Source organism: Mixophyes fleayi, chromosome 5, assembly GCF_038048845.1.
Source record: "Mixophyes fleayi isolate aMixFle1 chromosome 5, aMixFle1.hap1, whole genome shotgun sequence".
Classification (NCBI taxonomy): domain Eukaryota; kingdom Metazoa; phylum Chordata; class Amphibia; order Anura; family Limnodynastidae; genus Mixophyes; species Mixophyes fleayi.
Window position 1 is genome coordinate 256,479,723 of NC_134406.1, and position 22,354 is coordinate 256,502,076.

Consider the following 22,354-nt stretch of genomic DNA (forward strand, 5'->3'; position numbering starts at 1 on the left):
TATATTCCCTGTATCCTGTGGAGCAATGATCCACCGCTGAGCCACATGTTCACTCCTCTTCCTTCATGGTAGGGACCAAGTTCAATGTCTTCCCGATTTTGGTAGGTTCACAAAGTGACAAAGAATGCAGAGACTAGCAAGATCTGATTCACCAGTACAATCCCAGCCCAATAGGAGCTGTAATCCCTAATCAGTACTGTCCCAAAGAGAGGGCTCCTGTTGGTGGGGAGATGCCTCCATTTATTCCCGGCCTTGTTCCAATGTCGGTATGGCTTCAGCAGGGCAGTGTTTAGTTAACCCACCTGCCCTGAATTGGTGTTTGCTCATCCGAAGACCTGCCACGTACTCTCCCCCCAAGCCCTTAGGTGACACTAGGCACCTTGCAGCGAGTGGCTCTGGGAAGCCTAGCTGGACAGTGGGTACCCATTTAATCTGACAAATGAGGCTTAATCACATTATTCCCAAGACATCGAGTTTAGCCCCAGTTTAACTCTATATAGTCTTATAAAGGGATTTTGTGTTCTGGACTGACCGGCACTTTAAGCACATGCGGTACTGTGTGACCGGTAGCGCAGGCAGCACTGCAAAGCCGGTGTCTATTTGGGGTGACATCAGTCAGCTGGGTGTTCCTATAAACTTCAGTGACGGTAGCTCCTTTCGGAGACTTGCTAGGGAGGCTAGCAGCATCTAAAGAACCCATCTGGACACTTTAAGAACTGTGAATCACAACACAATCACAAACGATCAGACAATTTACACTGCAAATACTGGCGAGAGGGGAGGCCAAGTGGGCTTAACCTTTATTTTTCAATGGGCCTGGCACCCTGTTCTCACCACATCCACATAAGCAGCACAAAGGATAAGAAAGTAATCACAATGGAATGTTCGACAGTTAAATCATTGTCATTAGCAAAACATGACCTCTTACACAATTGCCACAAATGGTTTATATCCTAGGCCCAGAATACATTGTATAATCCTGTGACAGAACATAATGCAGTTATACAGTATGGAGGCACCGTTGTTCAACATGTTCCTTAATATAAATGTATAGATATGTGCCAGAGTGGTCAGTGATGCTGTGTTGTTTCTTTTTTATATCAGGCGAAAATTGCTTATGGTCCCTACTACACAACTTCATACTTTTCGTATTCATCTCAGAAGTCAAATACCTTTTTCCTCCAGAAGGGAAACCTGTAAGTGTATGTGAGGGGAGGGGGAAGGGGGGGGGGGGGCTGGTTACAAAATCAACAATTTTTGCACCTCCAGGGCCTGATTCATCTTGGAACGCAAGGTGAACGCAAATTGTCTGTAACTTGCACGCTCGTCCGCCCGTATTCAAGTACAAGCGGACCTCAAGAAACGTTTCCATTTGAGTATGGGTATAAGTTTGCTCTGGCTATAATTAACTTGCCGTATGCAGACAGACAGAACAGACTGCAGGGTACACACAAGCATATGTGCTTGTCCCATCTGAACTTAAATAATCTATTAAATAAGTTATCAACTCTTAATATTACAATCATTAATAAAACCACATTTGTTTTGTTACATGAAATACATAACTCAGGATGTTCTTAATGCCTACTGTACATAAAATGCATATTTATAGTTTCTCTTACTTCCAAACACATGTTCTAGCATACATACGTGTAGTCATTACACCTGCCCTGTAGCTGGTGGAAGTTATATGGCTACAAACCCCATACCTGAGAGATGGCCAGAGCTTGAATTGGACAAATGTGCCTTCGCTCGACTTTGGCACACTCCTACTGTACATTAAGACTGCCCCTTGTCGCCCCCGTTCAGCCCTCTCAAGACATAGGCAGTCGGAAGGTTCATTTGTATTTGGACATTTTACTGATGTAAGGTCAGATTGTGAGCACGTGCAGAGCAATTTAACACAAGATACAGCACACAACGGGACTTATGTACGAAGATGAATCAGGACCTCAGTCTCTCTCTCCTCAGTAAATTTCTCTAGTTCTTCTATCTGTTCATATTCACTTCAAGGTCATCTCAGTGAGAAGATCCTACCATCCAGCGCTAATGGTGTATCCTACTAAATGATACCTTCAAGTTGCAAAGGGTCTAATTCTGCTGCAATACATCTCCACCTGATTTAACTATTACCCCACTCTCCTGGGCCCGGGGGTCAATACAAGCCCTCCCACCAGTAGTAATTTAGCAAACTCAAACATTTCAACCATAAACTTCTTTTGCATATTTTTCAGGTGTTACTTCGAAGCATATGTCCAAAATTATTACGAACGGTCAGGAATTGATGTTGGATTATACCAGCATGGGAGTTCATACACCGACCAACAAACACCAGATGCAGTCAATGAAGTGCAGTCTCTACAGTCCCGAAGTGATACCGTTCTAGAGAAGCAGGTACGTGTTATTGCTCACTGTAGGTTGATGTAGGCAAAATACTTTAGTTCCACGTGGATCCAGGAAAAGTGGCAATGTACTGAGCAAGATGTGCACATTTGTGGCTAGAATTGCGCTTCTGTTCCTGCTGAAAACCCCACGCATTTTGCAAAGAGCATCAAGGTCAGTCCTACAAAAAGTTGTTAGAAGCTTAGGTTATAGCATGTTAAAGATATCACTAAGCTTAACATGTTTTGGTAATAAAAATAAATACATTGATTGACTAATTAATTGTGTTGGCTTTCCTAATGGATTGAAAAAAAAAGGTTAACTAAAAAATATTAAGCTTAAAGAAAATTAAGAAATAAAATAATTTCATATAAGCTGACCAAGGCTGTAATAGAGCAACGCCAATTCGGTATATATATAACATTATATATGTAATGTTATATATATATATATATATATATATATATATATATATATATATATATATATATATATAACATTACAAGTAGTACAGCAAATATAGGGGTAGATTTTTGGGGTACCACGCCACTATGTGAAGAGGGGGGAATCACGGATAACTGCAATGTGTTCCTATTGGCGTTCACCCCTCCCCCCACAGATATCTATCTATTTATCTCATATCTATCTATCTCATATCTATCTCTCTATCTCATATCTAACCATCTATCTATCTAATATCTATCTATTTATCTCATATCTATCTATCTCCTATCAATCTATCTATCTATCTGATATGATATATATATATATATATATATATATATATATATTTATCTATCTAATATCAGATAGATAGATTGATATGAGATAGATTGATATGGGATAGATAGATAGATTATCTATCTATCTATCTATCTATCTATCTATCTATCTATCTATCTATCTATCTATCTATCTAATGTGATAGATAGATAGATAGATGGATAAATAGATAGATAGATAGATAGATAGATGAGAATTTTCAATAATCTATTTGTATTTATTAATGAATCATTGCAAAATCTTAATTCACAAGACAACCATTTGCATTGTTCATTATCAAGAAATTATTTTTAACACCTTTCTGTAACCCGCTAACCCTCACTATATCCTCTCTCCAGACCTTCCAAGCTGTTCTTACTCAGCCGTTCTAATATATTATATAGTATAGCATATTATGCTGCTCCGTACAATCAGAGGAGTTTACAATCTAATTTCCTAGCGCACACCAAGCACAATTGAGTCAGAAGCCAATTAACCGATCAGTATTTGTTTTGGAGCATGGATGAAAACGGGAGTCCCTGGAGAAAACACACACAAACACAGCAAGAACATACAAACTACATACATATAGTCAGAGTCAAATCCAAGGTTCTGGAGCTGTAAGCCAGCAATGCTAACCACTGAGCTACAGTGCTGGCTCAGAGAAGTAGTTAACATTGGTGGATTGCAGACAGTTTCTGGATTGTAATATCTGTTGTAAAGCCATGTTATGTATTAATCGTTTGTTAGATCACTTGTTTTTTATCTACTGTTTTGTACAATTTGCCCATTACTGTATATTTTAGCCATGTACACTATACATAAAAGATAAGTCTGTATAGCACTGTATCTATAGTAGGTTAATTGACTGCTATCAAAATTGACCCTAGTCTATCTGTCTGTCTGTCTGTCTGTCTGTTAGGGATTTTAGACTGTAAGTTCCAATGGGGCAGGGACTGATGTGAATGAGTTCTCTGTACAGCGCTGCGGAATCAGTGGCGCTATATAAATAAATTGCGATGATGATGATCTATGCTAAGATAACGTTATTGTTTTACCCCAAGATCATAACTATACAAAACTGGAACACAACTCAACCAGCAGTAGAGGAAGTTCAAAGAATTACAGTTACCAAATTTTGTACTTCTCCGTGTCCAGCCATGTATTACATACTGATCTATGGCATTGAATCAACAGGTACATTGTCATTATTATCCTTTACTTATAAGGCACCACAAAGAGTCTGCAGTTCCGTACATTGGGGGTTGAGCAAACTGCAAAATTACATAGATAGAAACATCACAGTTTACGTAATTACATTATTACAAGCTGCAGAATTGCATAATTACGTAAAAGAAACACTAGGAGACCGTGTACAAGTATACATGACTATATATATCTACATGCAGTGCTCATATCCATGTATGTTATAATATGTAACTAGGAAGGTACTAAATACATATTTTAGGATTTGGCTGAACATGAAATTATTTTTTTAAAAGATTCAGGGCCATTAAGGAGAGCAAAGCAAAAAAAAAGGAGTGTTTTCTCCAGGACAAACCATGTTGCAACATACCTGCCTACTCCCCTGGAATTCCCTGGAGGCTCCCGAATTTCGGGGAGTCCACCCAGACTCCCGGAAGAGTTGGCAAAACTCTCGAAATTTGGTGAAATTTACGGCAGTGAATGGAGGGGGCAGGGCTTAATCGTGTCATTAAGCTCCGCCCCCTCCATTCAAAGCCGTGAAATCTTAATCTTAAAAGTGGGCATGTATGTGTTACAATGCAAGGGGTGCAAATTAGGTTATTATTTTTCAGATAAGTTAAATACTGGCTGTTTTTTCATGTAGCACACAAATACTTGATAGATTTATTTTTACACTGAAATCTAAAGTTGATCTAGGACATGCCCTTCCCCAACTATAAATCTGTCCTCACATTTTAAATTTATCTCCCCCTCCAATGCAACATGGTTTTGTTAAGGTGCAAATTTACTCACTTTTTATGATTTGCTCTCCTTAATGACTCAGACCCTCAGTTTCTGCATAACAGATCGAATCCAGACTCCTTATTTACATATTAAAATTACACACAAGGGGCATAAATGATAAAATCTTAGCTTTACTTTTAGCTCCTAAGTACAAATATTTTTCCTGTGGACCTGACACTAGCTGGAGTGGGGGCTACAGTAAGAGTTTGTTGACAAACTCCATATTTAGCAACAACAGGAATGTAATGTGCTCACGACAACTATTAAATGAAAACTGGGGTGCAATAAAGGTGTGACCACATATTACAAAAATTCACCTTTGGCGCTTGTTGTTTTCTAGGTGTATTGTCAACTGATGCCAGCGCTGCTGATATTCAATCAGCATTAAATCAGTTATGGTCCCTACAACCAGATACAGTGAGAGTGGAACAGGAAACCTTGGAGTCACAAAATGTCTACAATGTGACCTTCAGTTCACAAAGAGGTAAACAGACTATGTACTCGCTGGTGTTAAAATTGTGTTTAAGATGCAAGATAAGTACATGTACGGATGTGAAAATACAAATCACTGTACAAGTTAAGGGAATATTTGCATTTTTACTAGTGTTCAATTTGCGTTGTTAGTAGAGATGCTCACTGACCCCCGTGAAGTGGTTTTGGTTTTGGATCTGGATTAGCTTCGTGTTTTGGTTTTGGTTCTGTATTTTTTAGAAAAAATCCTAAAATATGCTAAAATCACATACGTTTGCTCTTTTTTTGTTCCTACATTATTATTAACCTCAATAACACTAATTTCAAGTCATTTGCAGTCAATTTTGACCACCTCACAGGTCACAATATTATTTTCATACACTTTCAAACAAAGACTGCAGCGACCTGGCTGGATGGTAAGCGACAGAACAATGACACAAACACACGGCAGTTCCTAGCACATCTAGGACACATTGGCACACAACAGTGGCAGAAAAGAAAAACGGTGCAAGATGGAATTGTCCTTGGGACCGGCCTCCCTCCCAGGATGGAATTGTCCTTGGGACTGGCCTCCCTCCCAGGATGGAATTGTCCTTTGGAGCGGCCTCCTTCCCAGGATGGAATTGTCCTTGGGACCGGCCTCCCTCCCAGGATGGAATTGTCCTTGGGAGCGGCCTCCCTCCCAAGATGGAATTGTCCTTGGGACCGGCCTCCCTCCCAGGATGGAATTGTCCTTGGGACCGGCCTCCCTCCCAGGATGGAATTGTCCTTGGGACCGGCCTCCCTCCCAGGATGGAATTGTCCTTGGGAGCGGCCTCCTTCCCAGGATGGAATTGTCCTTAGGAGCGGCCTCCCTCCCAGGATGGAATTGTCCTTGGGATCGGCCTCCTTCCCAGGATGGAATTGTCCTTGGGAGCGGCCTCCTTCCCAGGATGGAATTGTCCTTGGGAGCGGCCTCCTTCCCAGGATGGAATTGTCCTTGGGAGCGGCCTACCTCCCGCCCACCGTTATGTTGAATCTTAAAATGGAATCCAAAACTCGTGAGATCCGACGACGTAACCATGACATTTTGCCTCGTTTTTAATTCCGAAAAGGGGCGGAAGTACCGAGCCGAGCCGGTACTCGGATCCAATAAGTTTGGGTGTGTTCGCTTCTCGAGGAACCGAGGCTGAGCATCTCTAGTTGCTATACAGCGGGTTTTCTAATGCTTGATGTGCATTAATGCAGTTAAAAACTTGCTTTCAAATACGTACATCAAAACAATGTTGTTCATATGGGTTTTTACCTGCATTTTATTAAGCAATAAAAAAAACGCATTGCAAAGCTCATTTTTACTAGTTTATTCAGGAACTGAAAATATGTTTTACACGTAAAGCCTTCTGAAAATAAAGTCATATCTGCTGTATATTGAAATATTTTGATGATTTACTTCTACATTTACTACCCACAGGAGATTTCCAGCTTCTTACATATGAAATTCTAGGTGGAGGCAACATGACAGTGGATATAGAGGAGACAACTAAAGGGGCCTCAGATATGAGCACCTTCACTTTAGTTTGGGACAATGTTTACTCCAAACCACTGGCAGCAAACGCATCATCTGTAGAGGTCAGTTGTACAATAGTAGTCATTGGCTTAGTCCCCGAAGGCAATGAATGTAAAATAAACAGTATATGCATATTTCTGCCATCATTGCCCAATAAAACTGGTTAACTCACCTTTTAAGAATAATTCCACCTTTGTGGGTGTTTTAGTTTTTGATAAAAGGATCTGTTTTGCAAATATAATCCTTATACAATCAATTGCTGATCTTTGGTTAGATACATTCTCTAGAAGAGTATTCTAACCAGTTGTTCAGCAGATTCTTCAGATTCAGTGCCCAGGTGTCTGTAGTCCATTATGTATACCTGGCCCATGCTGCTTTGTCAAATAACTGACATCATTCAGTTTGAACGGTTTATGAACAGATATTCGTGCTAATTAGCTCAAATCACTGACATCAGGCACTTGGCCGTGGGAAATGGGTGTTTGCAGTGGACAGCTAATGCCTCTCTCACTAATGATGAAGACACTGCAGGAAAAGGCACTAATTGGATACATTCTGCTGGAGAAGGCTTGTTTAACCAAGAAGAAAATGTCTCCAGGTGGACTTATCATTGAAAGCAGCAATCTCACATAGAATTTTTTTTTGTGATTCAACAGAGGAATAACGATTTGCAAGGAAAACCAATCTAGCCGCAGCGTGCAAAATAGATTGTAGGGGTTTGAGTCTGGTTTGTGGAAGACCAGTAAGGAGGGAATGATAAGTACATGAATTAAGGTTTTTGCTGTGTCTTGTGGGAGATATGTGCGAATTCTGTAAACGTTTTTTAGATTTATGTAACATGATTTAGATCTCCACTAGGTGGCTTCAAAAATACCATATTAGTACTGTGCCTAAAAATTTAGGCTGCATTTACATGGACCATGGTATTTAATAACTGTATTGAAATATTATAGAATAAGTACATACAGTTTTTTTTATAAAGTTATCCTCCTGTTCTAGGTACAAAGTGCTATTTTAGAAATGGTCAGTGCACAATGCCCAGATGAAATAGCCAATCAAAAGGAGAGTTTATCAGTCAAGTACTTCAGGAACTACGAAACTGATTACACCTGGGTATGAATATCTAAAGTCTCAAACTGTTTTACTTCCACCGTGTACATTTATGATACATATTTTTTCATTATTGGTCATTTCAATTCTGTGTTTATTAAAGTGATTATATAATTTCCTTCCAGTCTTTCGGGGGGACTTTAACCAGTAACATTGAACCATTTTGTGGACGGAATTCTTTGAAGAATCCACAAGTGCTGTATAATTCAGGTGAAATTAATCAAATAAGCCAGACAGCGTATGGAACTATCTCGCTAACTCTCTATAGCAAGGTATGTTTGTTCTGCATTTAGCTTATTTTTATTTAATAGTATGGTGGAGTTTATCAGGTCCATTTAGTTAGTGTAGAGTGTTTTTGGTTCCCAATATTTATCTTCTGATCGATCATACCTATATTAAGTTTTCAAGCGGGTTGGCATAGAACAACATGTAGCAAATAAGATGATAAGAATGTTCACAGCAGCACAGAGAACACAGGAAATGAAGGTATTGGTCTTGTGGGAAGCTGTGATCTGTCACTTGAGTGATTATGTTACTGGGGATAGGACTAGGGTCCCCAAACAGCAGAGTAGCAGGGGCTGGCTGGGCTGGGGGGCATCTGCAAAATCAATCGCTTTCAGACATAAATAACACATGTAGTCCAATTTCATCTACTTTCATAAAAAAAGTGTTGATGATTTTAAAATGCTGTTTTTTGTGGACCTCTTTTGGCTGAGAGCCCCGGGGCACTGTGCAAGCCTAAATATAGCTCTGATTGTGGTGTCAAATGTATGTCTATGTGTAACGAGGTTCATACATCCAACTTTTTTATTAGTTCCTCTTTGGAGAATAATATGCCCACAGTTATCAGAAATGTAGAAAATTGGTTCTGATTAAGTTCTTGCATTTACAGATTTGAATGGTGATTTAATTCACGACTGTGTCAGTCATACTAGACTTGGTTATCAAATATATGTGATTGTGTTTCTGTGCTGTTTCCAGCTTTGCTTTGCCTACAAAGGATTTTTAGCAAATGGGATTTGGATATATTTTCAATACGAAGACAGCCGCAGTCTGGGCACCATCACAACCTTGAACGCTTATTTCCCCTACAGCTTCGTTCAGGGGAACAGGTACGATTCTCTCCTGTGTTTATGATATATTTTATAGCTGATTTAAGTAAGTTGGGAATTGTAAGAATAATCTACCTCTGGGAGCAGTGGGAGACAAATCGTGTAAAGGACCCAGGACAGAAATATTATATATAGGCCTCTGTCCTTTTGTTGATTGTTGGGTCATCACTAGAGGGGTCCATTCACTTCTGGGCCCCAGTCAAGCTCTGTGTGAATCCCATGTTTGTCTGGCATTGCTTCCAATATGTTTCTGCAGCCCTTCTGAGCCCAACTGCAGGGCTCACCTAGGGAGGATTAGGGGGAACTATGAAAAAAACACTCAACTGCTACGTAACCATTTAACACAACCGAGGAAGAATCAGGTCAACAAAAGCTACACTTGAAGCTATCCACTTGCAACAGGTGGTTTGGGAAGGTCATCATTTCTATGTACTGACTGTCTTTCTGCCATTTTATCTTGGATGTCCTCTCGCCAACTCAAATTCAATCTTTCTAAAAGAGAGTTAATAATATTCCCACCCACCAACAGAAGCTACCTACCTGACATTTCTATCTCTGTTGACAACATGACCATAAATCCCACCCCGCAAGATCACTGCCTACGTGTGATCCTTGACTTAGAACTATCCTTTGTTCCCCGCATTGACTCTATAACTAAATCATGTTACATACATCTAAAAAACATTTCCAGAATACGCACATATCTTACACAAGACACCGCAAAAACTTTACATCATGCACTCATCATCTCCCGCATTGACTATTGCAATTCCCTCCTTACTGGTCTTCCCCTAAACAGACTAGCACCCCTAGGATCTATTCTGCATATTGGTTTTCCTTGCAAAGTGTTTTTCCTCTGGTGAATCACTATGTCAGTCTCTACGCTGGTTGCCTGTTTTCTACCGAATTCAATATAAAATACTTTTACTAGCCTACAAGGCCCTCAACAAAGCTGCACCAACATACATCTCCTCACTTGTCTCCAAATTTCTCCCAACTTGACAACTCCGTTCTGCACAAGATTTCTCATCCACCCTTATTACATCCTCCCATTCCTGTTTACAGGACTTCTTTCGATTTGCACCCACTCTATGGAATTCCCTCCCTCACACAATGACTTTCTTCTGGTCTACAAACCTTCAAGCGTTCGCTGAGAACTCACCTCTTCAGGCAAGCTTATAATATTCCTCAGCCACCCTCTTAACCTCTCTAGTTTACCCTATTACCACCCGCTACACAATTCACACAAGACACAACCCTCTGACAAACATTGCTGTGTGACTGGATCATATAGCATACTAATCCATTTTGTTTTTGTTTGTTTTTTTGTTTTTGTTTTTTACCTTTGCAATCTGGCTGGACCAAAATGCAATATGTAGACTTAACCTCATGTATCCAACATCCATTGTCCTATAGATTGTAAGCTTGTGAGAAGGGCCCTCTTACCTCTTTGTCTGTTTAACCGGTTTGTCTATTACTGTTTTTGTCCCCAATTGTGAAGCGCTACGGAATTTGCTGGCACTATATAAATGAATGTTGATGATGATGTACTGTATACATGCAAACTTAATGTTTTTCTACTTATTTTTTTAATAATATGTCTTTTTGTATAATGTATGAATATGCAATAAAATATCATGTGTATTTCAGCTGGACGTACACTTGCATAGACTTGCTGGCTCTTGTGAAAACCAGTTACTCTGGCAGAAACTTCAACGTACACACAATTAGCTTATCGCCACAGCCAGAATTATATGTTGACGTCCTCTACATTGGACAGACCGTAACAACAAATGACTTCAATGGTAAAACATTTCCCTCCCCGTTCCATAGTAGTAAAGGTCCTTTGCGCTCAAAGCTGAATTGGACATCCATGCCTTCTCTGCCATATGGTTTGTTTCTGGGCATGCGCTTAGTAATTGTACACAAAATAAGCAACACATTGCCATTTACACTCATTAATGAATCAGGCATCCTGTCTTTCTTACCATATTATCTCCTGCCTTGTTTCTTTACTTTCTGGCTTTTCAATATCCTTCGTCTCTCCAAACTCATATTTATATTTCAACTGCCAAAAAGTATGCTTTAATTAATCCCTGTACTGGTTGTATTAGACGTATCTTCTCTGGTTAATAGTGCTCTTTTTTCTTATTGTCAAACAATGACTCTTTTTTTTTTTTGTTTTACTGCTAATTGTGTATGGTACAGTGGTGAGGAGACGACCAGCTTTGTCAGAGAATGGAGTTCAACTCAGCAACATTGATGTTACCAACACAGTTCATGGCACAACTGAAAACCGTTATACCGTTACCATAACCCCATACAATTGCGGATACAATTTTCCATTATTTGAGGTTGGATTTGCAGAGGTATGTACATCACTTGGACATATATGTCTTATCAGTGAAAAGTAAAAGTGTCCATAGCTTATTGGAATAGGATAGATCTGCAAGTTTTCAAGATGAAACAAAACACACTGTTTAAGGGGAGGAGGGTCCAATTAGCCACAAGCTGCCGCCGGACGTCGAGCCAAATATGGTACAGAGTCTCCGCTGAGATTCTGTACCAATGAGTCACTTCTTCCTTCTCATCCTCCTTGATCTCTCTGCAGCCTTTGACACCGTCGACCACCCCCTCCTCCTCCACACCCTCCAGTCCTTTGACCTCTCCAGCCCAGTCTTATCCTGGTTCACCTCTTACCTTGCTGACCGATCCTTCTCTGTCACCACCTCTGGATCTCTCTCCCGCTGTCCACCCTTCCAGTCGGAGTCCCCCAGGGCTATGTCCTGGGACCCTTACTCTTCTCTCTCTACACCTCTTCCCTGGGTGAACTCATCAGCTCCTACGGCCTCAACTACCACCTCTACGCTGACGACACTCAACTTTACCTCTCCTCTCCTGATCTCTCTCCCTCCCTCCTCTCTAGAGTGTCCGCCTGCCTCTCTGCCATCTCCTCCTGGATGTCCTCTCGATTCCTCAAACTTAACCTCGCCAAAACTGAACTCATAGTCTTTCCTCCCTCTCACACCTCGCCCCCTGCTGACCTCTCTATCACTGTCGACAACACCTCTATCTCCCCTGTCCCCCAACTTCGCTGCCTCGGGGTCATCCTCGACTCCTCTCTCCTTTGGCCCCCACATCCTCTCTCTCGCTAAATCCTGCCGCTTCCAGCTGCGTAACATCGCTCGCATCCGGCCCTTCCTCTCCCAAGATGCCACCATATGTCTTATTCACTCTCTGATCATTTCCTGCTTGGACTACTGCAACCTCCTCCTTACTGGCTTCCCCCACTCTCATCTCGCTCCCCTTCGATCTGTCCTTAACGCAGCCGCTAGGCTTATCTTCCTTTCTCGCCGCTCCTCGTCTGTCTCCCCCCTCTACCAATCCCTTCACTGGCTCCCCTTCCCCTTCAGAATCCTCTTCAAGCTCCTCACTCTTACATACAAGGTCCTTGCCAACTCCACTGCGCCCTACATCTCCAACCTCCTTTCTATTCATGCTCCATCCCGCCCTCTCTGATCTGCCAATGACCGTCGCCTCTCTTCCCCCCTTATCACCTTCTCCCATGCACGTATCCAAGACTTCGCCCGCGCTGCCCCCCTCCACTGGAACAAGCTCCCTCCCTCTATCAGAAATTCCCCTAATCTGTCCAGTTTCAAACTGGCTCTAAAAACCCACCTTTTTCTTATAGCCTTCCAGTCTCCCACTTAATTTCCTACCTTTTCTTCTACCTCTTCCCCTTCATTCCCCTTCCCTTATCCTTATCTCTCCCTCTCTCCCCCGTGTCTCTCTGTCTGTCTACCCCACCCCTTAGATTGTACGCTGCTTTGAGTAGGGTCATCACTCCTCCTGTCCTCACCACTCTTAACTCGGCTCTGCAGCTACCTAGCCCTCCTCCTTGAGGACCCACTTTCCCCCCGTCCCCTCTCGCTCCTTTCTCTCCCCTCTGGGGGTTTCCTGCTTTGAGCTCACCGAGTTACTGTGCTTATTGTTTACTGTACTGTGCTGTCTCACCTTGTATTGTAACTTTGTTTGTCCCTGTACGGCGCTACGGACACCTAGTGGCGCCCTATAAATAAAAATTAATAATAATAATAATTGAGAAAAAACTAAGATTGCATGTCGCCGCGACTGTTCCAGAGACACATTGCGGCACATCGCTGCTAATCCCCCCCTAAATATAGTAAAAGTTGCAACACCTCTACGTTTCCTTTCAGAAGGCATATGCAAACAGAGGGGGTTTCCTAGTGCCTGGAAACCCCCTCCAAGCCTGGGGCACTTTATAATTGAGGTGGCTGGACCCGGACCCTGCCCCTGCTTCACACGGCTCTGCTTGAAAAGGGAGAGCTGCGCCTAACAGTAGTGCACGCAGCATTGCCCATGTATATTTCAGGGATAGGAAGAGTTGGAGAGCAGCCAAGCACTGTCTAACATTATAGCCACGCCCCCATGCATGCTTGTCATGCCCACTGGTGGCGTGGTGTGGAACCCCCCCTCTACAAATCCTACGTTTGCCCCTGGAAGGTTTGATAAATCTACCCCTTAGCCTTTGTTGGTTTAAGCCCATTTTCACAGTTCATCTAACACTAAGAGGCTTTTCAAATAATACATCATGACTGATAAAAAAAAGTTGATTTGTAAATAATAAAAATAATTATATAAAAAAATGATTTTTATCTCTTTCTTTGGTGTTATTTTATTTCACTTCTAAATAGAATACCGAAAACAGTTCCAATTCGGCCATCTATGGAACATCTTCATGGACACAGGGGTCATTTATCCAGATCAATCGAACCCAGACAGCTTCTCCTCCCATCGGAGGGACATTTAGTATTCAAGCTTATGGGAAAGAAATTCCAGGTACAGTTACATATGTGTATCTTCATGATTCCAGTTAGGATAAGAGTGTAATTAACAGCTGGTTATTTTGAACCCTGAAGATCTAATTACACCGCTACAAAGTTCTGAAACATAAGCTTTATTTTAACAAACTTAGGTTAAGTTCCCTTTTGTCTTTTAATATCTTTATGGAAAGACCAGTGGAGTCACACCAAAATCCAGAGGATAGATACAATAAATAATAGCAAGTCTATATACCTACAGAAGGGTTATTACAAGTTGTCCGGTTTTGCCTTGGCTGGGAGTAGGAAAGTCTGGGGAGGGAAGGGCAGAAAAAAGTACTTTTTGTGTTTTTGGAATAAGACACCGTAAAGTCATTGGGAAATAAATATATTGATTATTTATAATCCTGCAAAGCTACACTTGAAACATTTGCTAGGAATAGTTTGCTTACTTTCCATACTGTGCCTACTGCTTAGAAATGGCCCTCTATTTTCAAAGGAGCAATTAAATATATATGGCAATGTCAATTTACAATACCAAAAGGCTTCACCCCTCCCCAGAACTATTGCCGATACTCACTCCTGCCACTGCATCCATCCTTGCTCTATCCCTCTAAGTCCCTGCTCTCATAACCGCACACAGAACCCACTTCTTCCAACAGACAGGGCTGTAACTAGGGCTGTGTGAAAGGGGCAACCACACAGGGCATCAAGCTAAATGGGTCACAGGATTAAGAATATTTTAGGACCATTTGGTTAAAGTTGAGCGCTAGGGGGTGCAAGTTGTCCTTCTTGTCCCAGGCACTACAATTTCTTGTTATGGGTCTGCCAGCAGGTACAGTATATTTGTCCTCCATCTACTTACACCAAGTAGTGTTGTTTCTCTGCACCCTTCTCTATCCACCTACTAATGTACCCCTCTTCTCACAACAGTATTCCACTGCCACCTGCCATTGCCCCTCTAATTACAGGAAGAATGAAGTTACAGGAAGATCCGATGGAATTCTACATTTATTTTCCTTTGAGATGATTTCTGTATGTTTCTTAGGTGTAGAAAGGGGTTTATTACACTGTTATGATATAGTTTGCTCACTCAAAGGAAAATTCTACTGTTTTATAAATAGCACGTAAGAAGTATGTACTTTGCATGTCAAAGTCAATTAATAAATGTAGGTGGGTTATTTTAGTGCTTTATAACTAGACCCTTTAGTCTTTATTTATAAGTGTTAGCAAAGTGTTTTAGGACAAAAGTAGAATCAATAAACAGCCATGGGATACTTAGATACTTATATTGTTTGCTGTATTGCAGGTCTTGATGTCAATATATCAGCAGTTGATCTAAAATACAGCCTAGAAACCATTCCAGAACTGGGACAAGTTTCTATAACGTATAGCTATGGAGACTGCAGAGGATACACATCGCAGATAAAGTTCATAACAGCTACTGGATATCTGCCCCTTCTACAGGTATAAATATCTGCATTTACTTTCCTGTACCACCAGGGGTCTCACTTGTAAGTGGACCTTGGCTTCCAGGGGACACATGTTGTGACCAGAGGAGAGGTAAACTGCAGGATTCCCCTATTTACATAGCTGCAGAACATAATATGAACACTAGGGGGCTCATGATGAGTTGGGCATACAGCCCTCTGTTTAGCACAAAATACGAAATTTGTACTGCGTATGTCCACTGCTCATTCCCATGTTATATGATTTTGTGGGAGTATTTTAGAATGAATTGTTTGCCTTCATTTGTGCACAAAGGAAGATTATATGAAGGAAGATTATACCAGCTGTATTATAGAGTTATTTTTCCCGAACCCGATATTAAATGCACACTGTGATTTTAACCAAACAGATCATAAACGCGGACAAAGGAAAATAGAGACACTTTCTGCTTAATTTCATGATCCTTTTTGTTAAATTTATTCATGCATGCAAATTCTGGAAGCTTTCGTGTTATTCTGTTCAATTTCTAACACAGAAAGAACGGAACGCAGGGGGAATAAAACTGTGTTCTCACAGCAGCTGGGTGCTCACCTTTCTCATTTAATCCTAGCTAAACCAGGGATTCACGCAGCATCAGCTGAAATATAGTGTGTTTGCTGTTTATAATATTAATAATAATAATAATAATAATAATAATAATAATAATAAATTATAATTTATTATGTAGTGCTGTACAATCATGATGCACATAAATAACAATCAATAACATGAAACAGAAGCTAAGGTGTTGAGAACAATCGATACATAAAGAATAACAATTGTAGCCGTTGTGAGGAGTTTGTATGTTCTTCCCGTGTTTGCGTGGGTTTCCTCCGGGTGCTCCGGTTTCCCCCCACACTCCAAAAACATACTAGTAGATTAATTGGCTGCTATCAAAATTGACCCTAGTCTCTCTCTCTCTCTGTCTGTGTGTATATTAGGGAATTTAGACTGTAAGCTCCAATGGGGCAGGGACTGATGTGAATGAGTTCTCTGTACAGCGCTGCGGAATCAGTGGCGCTATATAAATAAATGGTGATGATGATGATGATAGCCGTTGGTGGGAAGAGTCTATTTGACTACTGAAAGGCAGAAGCATTATCAGCCACCAATATTAAAGCAGTCTTTGAATACTGACATTTCTGTGCAGTTACTGGTGGTTTGGTGCGGTTAGAATTGTTTATATCAAAGAGTGAGCAGATGCATCCAGTTATAATATTACAGAGAGCAGTCCTTCATTGGATATCACAACATCACACACTTATCTATCTCTCTGACCAGGTAAACGATTCCGCTGTAACCGGCGTAAATGCTGCAGTATCCGCAACCAAACTAAGCAGCGGAGGCCTGTTTCGCCAGCATTTAATTGGAGATCTTTTCAGAACAGTACATAAAACACCACAGGTATAGTAAATGTATTACATACTGGGGTATCAGTTAAAGTATTTTTGTTGTACACATTGAAACATAAAAAATAAATTTCCTTATTACTGCTCAGCACAGACAGGGATAAGACTAGAGTTTAGCAATATATTATGTTATTATCTTTACTTCCCAGCAATTTCTAGAATTGCAACAAGATGATAGATCATATGAACCAATAGGAATGTATTATTTTTGTGATTGTGCCGTTTTCTCCTCCTCTTTGGTTAAATCTCACTAACAGTATCTTAGCATTAGTCCATCTTGTTATTTGGATTATCTCCTGCTCCTTTTAATTAACGATCTGAGGCTCATTTACAAAAATACAGTCTTATGACATTGCACAGTTCTATTTGCACAATTGCACCCATCGCATGGGTAAGTGCATGAATTTACAGCCAAGATAGTGACATCAGCAAGGTAGAGGGATGGGAGTAGCTGGGTGGATGGGGGGGGGGGGGGGGCGTACTTTTCTAAATGCAGATTCGGGTGTAAATGTACCAAACGTACTAGAAGTAGAGGTGTTTCCCATAACAACCAATCAGATTCTACCTATCATTTAGTACATTCTAGAAAATGAAAACTAGAATGTGATTGGTTGCTACGGCCAACAGCTCCACTTTTTCTTTTTAGAACATTTGGTACATTTAGGAGTATGAATGAGCCTCTGATACTCTCACATGCACATGTAGATAGGAGCATTTAGGGGAGTGTTACTTAGTTTATGGGAGGAGACACAGCATTTTTCCCCTGACTTGATTTGTCCAAGTCTGTTGAGAGTAACATTTCAATGTGACCAGGGGATTCCTATCCAAAGGCTGTGTATTACTGAGCTGAATAATATACATAACTGTAGTGCTTATACTTAACTAAATAAGTCCACCATTCTCTCTTTCACTCCTCTGCAGCAGGCTGTTATGTTAAGGGGGAGGTGCTTCTCTAACGCAGTAGACAAGGGAGGACTGCCAGTTTGACAAGCTTGCATTGCAGAAATGCACCATGTGGATTGGTGGATTCATAGCAAGGGGCAGGACCAGTTTTTTCACAGTAACTGAAGTTACTTCTTACTCAGCTTGTTGATCATTAGGATAGTTTACTTTTTTACAGAGCTGTAGTTGAGGGCCAGGTTAACACTGTACAATGCATTTTACCTACATGGTTTACATTTGATAATTTTGCAGCTTTTTTTCAAATATATTCTGAATAATATTTATTATATCTTTCAGCATCCCGCTTTCTGTATTTCTTTTCCACTCTTCTTATTCTAAATAAACCCTTCCACCACCTACAATAAATCATTACCTGTTTAATCTATAGGTTGAAGTCTACATAAACGGAATCCCTTCAAAGTGCTCTGGAAACTGCTCCTACACCTGGGAAGCAGAGCAAACACCAGTTATTTATTCCATTAATACAGGTAAAAGGTTTTCTTATCCAATGGAGTAACACAGACCACAGTGCTTTGTGGAAAATCTTAGAATTATGCAATATTTATTTTAGATCAGTTACATTTCTTGAAACAATATAATATCATTTGAATGACCTTAGAGAGATAACAGCAAATAGCTATTACATTTTTTTTTTTTAAAGAAATCTAAAAATGCTAATTATTCAGTTTAATGTCACAGTGAAATAACCTGGAAATATTTTATCCCATAATATAAGTATTCTTAGCAGAAGACATTTGGGCCAAGAGTGTAGCTTTTACCAGTAAAGGCAGTTATTAGTAGATACATTTAAAGACCTTCATATAATGAATAGTTATGGGATCTACCATCCAGAATGCTTGCACATTTTTTTATAAGGTGTTTTTTTGTAATTTGGAGCACCATACCTAAAATATATTAACTTACATTTAAAAAAGACCATTGCCTCTCCCCTAGCATTCCTCGTCTCATTTGTGCATCAGCGCTCCTCACAGTGATTGTAGCACAAGGCACTTGGTGATCATGTCTGTATATATGACACAAGTTAACCCGTGCATGAAACTCATGCATTCTAGTCAAATCAAGCTACTTAAGGTGTTAAAAAGGTTCTTGTCATGCATTTGGGCCATAGCCCAGGCCTCCTCAGGGGAAGAGCGTTACTTCCCGACGCAAGCGCCCTTTTTTAACGTGGTTTTGTCCAAATGTCACCACCTCATCATTTTCTCCATCACCTCATCCTTCATTTTTATCGCCACATCTATCCAGATGTCTATCCAGACACAGGGATCTCTCTCAGCGGTCCTGAGTATCACACTCCTCTCGCTCTGTCACCCCCGGCAACCACCAACCACTCCCCACTGTCACCCCCGGCAACCACCAACCACTCCCAACTGTCACTTCTCCTTCAAGAAATATATATATATTTTTTAAAATCTTTATAAACACTTTTAACAATTAACAAATTAAATTAACAAATTAAAAACATCTTAGTATACCAAATTTCAGCCCTTTCAGGTCAGTGTATAACTCCGCCCAGCAGGTGGCGCTGCAGCACATTTCAGCCCTTTCTGAGTTTTTTTTTTCCACACACACTAAGAATTTAGTAGGTCAGTGTATAACTCCGCCCAGCAGGTGGCGCTGCAGCAAATTTCAGCCCTTTCTGAGTTTTTTTTCCACACACACTAAGAATTTAGTAGGTCAGTGTATAACTTCGCCCAGCAGGTGGAGCTGCAGCTTGTTTTTTTCCCCCCACACACAGACACACGCCACTAGGCTTTTATATAGTAGATTCCCTTCCATGTATCCTTAGGTATAAGTGCTTTTCACAGTGAATTTAGATGGAGCTGCTTGGTAATCATGTCTGAGTAAGACATTCCCCTCAATGCTGAGTGTAGCAGTGCTCCTCACAGTAAGTCTAGGAAGAAGCACTGGGTGATCATATCATCTGTGTGTATAACATTATTACTGTTCAGTAGCAACTATATTTTCTTTCTGGGTTTAAGAACTTTTGGAATAACTGTTTTTTTTTAGTTTAGAGATCCCACATCTGTATACTTTGTGTACCAATTAAGTACATGCCCAGATTTTCATCTATGCTTAGGGCAACTTCTCTGTGCCCCCATTATACTAACCCCCACATTCCCCCGTCATATTTCTCATTGGTCTCAATTTTACCCCCCTCCCCCTACTCCACTACCTGCATCACACCCGAAAAAAATGAATATATGGAAATAAACACTTTACCCATTTTCTGTCCATGTTCAAATGTTTATAACATTTAAATAATGAGCTTTATATAAACAAAATAAAATAAGTTAAAACACTAATGTGGGAAGGTCACAAGGGTATAAATCCGGTCTGGCTTCAGTATTTGTTCCTGATTGTTTTCTGCGCCAACATTAATACAGGTGCTTGTTTGAAGGTTATTGCATGATTGTCATTGTAATTTGTAGACACGATCATTGAAATATCTGTCAGTCCTTGAGAACTGGTTTAAGCTGAAATTTGTACGTAAAGTTTAAAACCATTTTTTTCCAGTTCTGAGTGGAAATGATCAGTTGCTGAAAATAAACGGAACCGGATTCTCTAACAGTACTGCCAATGACTCAACCGTTGTCACCATCGGCAATCTTACCTGCGCCATTCTTAGCCTTACTGGTAAGTCAAATAGTGCAAAACGAAAGAAATACTAAAATAATGTCATTTTCATGTAGGCTAATTTTAGGCTTACACCTCATTTTTATTATCCACTGACAATTTGCTTTATACGCTGACGTTACCCCCTTGATTTGAAAGGAAGGAAATCATATATTATTAATTATTGGAATTCAAAATTTTATTGAATCTATTCAAAATTTCTTTGAAAGCTTCAAGTTCAAAACTTCAGGTTTTGGAGAAATGATGTTGCTTCATTTTTGATACGAGAGCATCAATATTGGGGCATTTTGATGTCAGAGCAATTTGGATACAGTCTTCAGCGTCCAAACGATTTCTCTGCTTTGTTTTTATGTTCATTAAAGTTGAAAATCCTTGTTTGCAAAGGTAGGTTGTTGCAAAAGGCAGCAACTTTTTGACTGCCTCCTCATGTGCAATTTTGATGCCTTTGCAGCTGTTGACATTCAAAAATATGACAGATCTGCTTTGTTTTCAAATGCAATACGTGCTTCATTATTGCATTGAAGCTGAAGAAGTGCCTCTGCCAACCCTTGAGGCTCTTCTGGTACAACAGCAATTTCACATTTAAAGGGGTCTACAATCCAACTGACAGCATGTGAATCGGCAGCATTACTCCCAGGAATTTCATTTTTACCCCATTTGGGGTCATTTACCCCTGTTCCCTGACCACTGCTTTAGACTAACCTGTTACCGACTACTGGAATATACCCCATGACCTATTAGTGTAATCTGCTGACATAAATTGTGAGACACGTGGTTGTCCCCAATTTCTGGACTCACTGATACTCACATGATGCTCCGGGTAACTTTGCATGTAAGAATTAGACATATTTTGAAAAGAGAACTAGAAAAGATAACAACCAATCTACATACAGTATAACACGCTTTCATATGTTTTTTAAAACATACATATTTTGTATCTGAACTATGACCGGGATTCTGTCATTGTTCTTTTTTTTCCTTTGTGTGCAAAAGCCAATGATATCACATGCCTGGTACAGAAGGCGAGTGCAGGAATATTCCCGGTCACAGTGTACATTGCAGAAGTTGGATTTGCAGTGTCCGATGGCGCAAACTTGACCTTCACCCAGCAGATTACAGTCTCTTCCATTGTACCCTCATCGGGAAGCCTTGCAGGTAATCATGGACCTACTTATCTGTCAACCTGTAAGATTAGACATGATTAATGCAATGTTTTGTATCCCTATAGGGCATTTATATTGCCATGCAGCTGGTATCATATATAATATGGGATATACCGAGTGCTGGCTTAATTCTTCTCTGGTTTTGTTTCAAAATATTGCAATATGTTGTCTTAGCAGCTGTCTATCCGACCTATTTAAGTCATTTTTGGGTGTGGCTCACAAGCCAGCCCTTGCTAGATGTTAGCCTCTATACCTGGGAGGTGATTGCACCTGATTACTGCATTTTAATGGTGTTTGAAGCATATAGGTCAGTGTAGGACCTGCGTACAATGAGGTATACTTGATGTTGGGATGCAGGATTAAATGTTTTGACGAAAATATGAACCAATACCTCATATTCTCATTTTTGCTAGATACACACAGTTATGCAGTGTTAAGGATAAGCGCTGATAACAACTGTCTTTTTGTTTTGATTACATAGAGG

The 22,354-nt window shown here is 40.4% G+C and overlaps 1 protein-coding gene across 1 annotated transcript in view; it reads left to right on the forward strand.

The window, feature by feature from the left end:
* PKHD1L1 (PKHD1 like 1) overlaps positions 1-22,354 on the forward strand; it is a 120,010-nt gene that overhangs the window by 30,000 nt on the left and 67,656 nt on the right. The window contains 16 exon segments of the mRNA XM_075214430.1: positions 1,105-1,196; positions 2,235-2,394; positions 4,209-4,341; positions 5,474-5,617; positions 7,055-7,212; positions 8,150-8,278; positions 8,386-8,532; positions 9,242-9,372; positions 11,023-11,207; positions 11,581-11,741; positions 14,088-14,232; positions 15,523-15,680; positions 16,983-17,105; positions 18,441-18,540; positions 20,588-20,707; positions 21,701-21,862. Coding sequence (XP_075070531.1) covers positions 1,105-1,196; positions 2,235-2,394; positions 4,209-4,341; positions 5,474-5,617; positions 7,055-7,212; positions 8,150-8,278; positions 8,386-8,532; positions 9,242-9,372; positions 11,023-11,207; positions 11,581-11,741; positions 14,088-14,232; positions 15,523-15,680; positions 16,983-17,105; positions 18,441-18,540; positions 20,588-20,707; positions 21,701-21,862 — 2,248 coding nt within the window.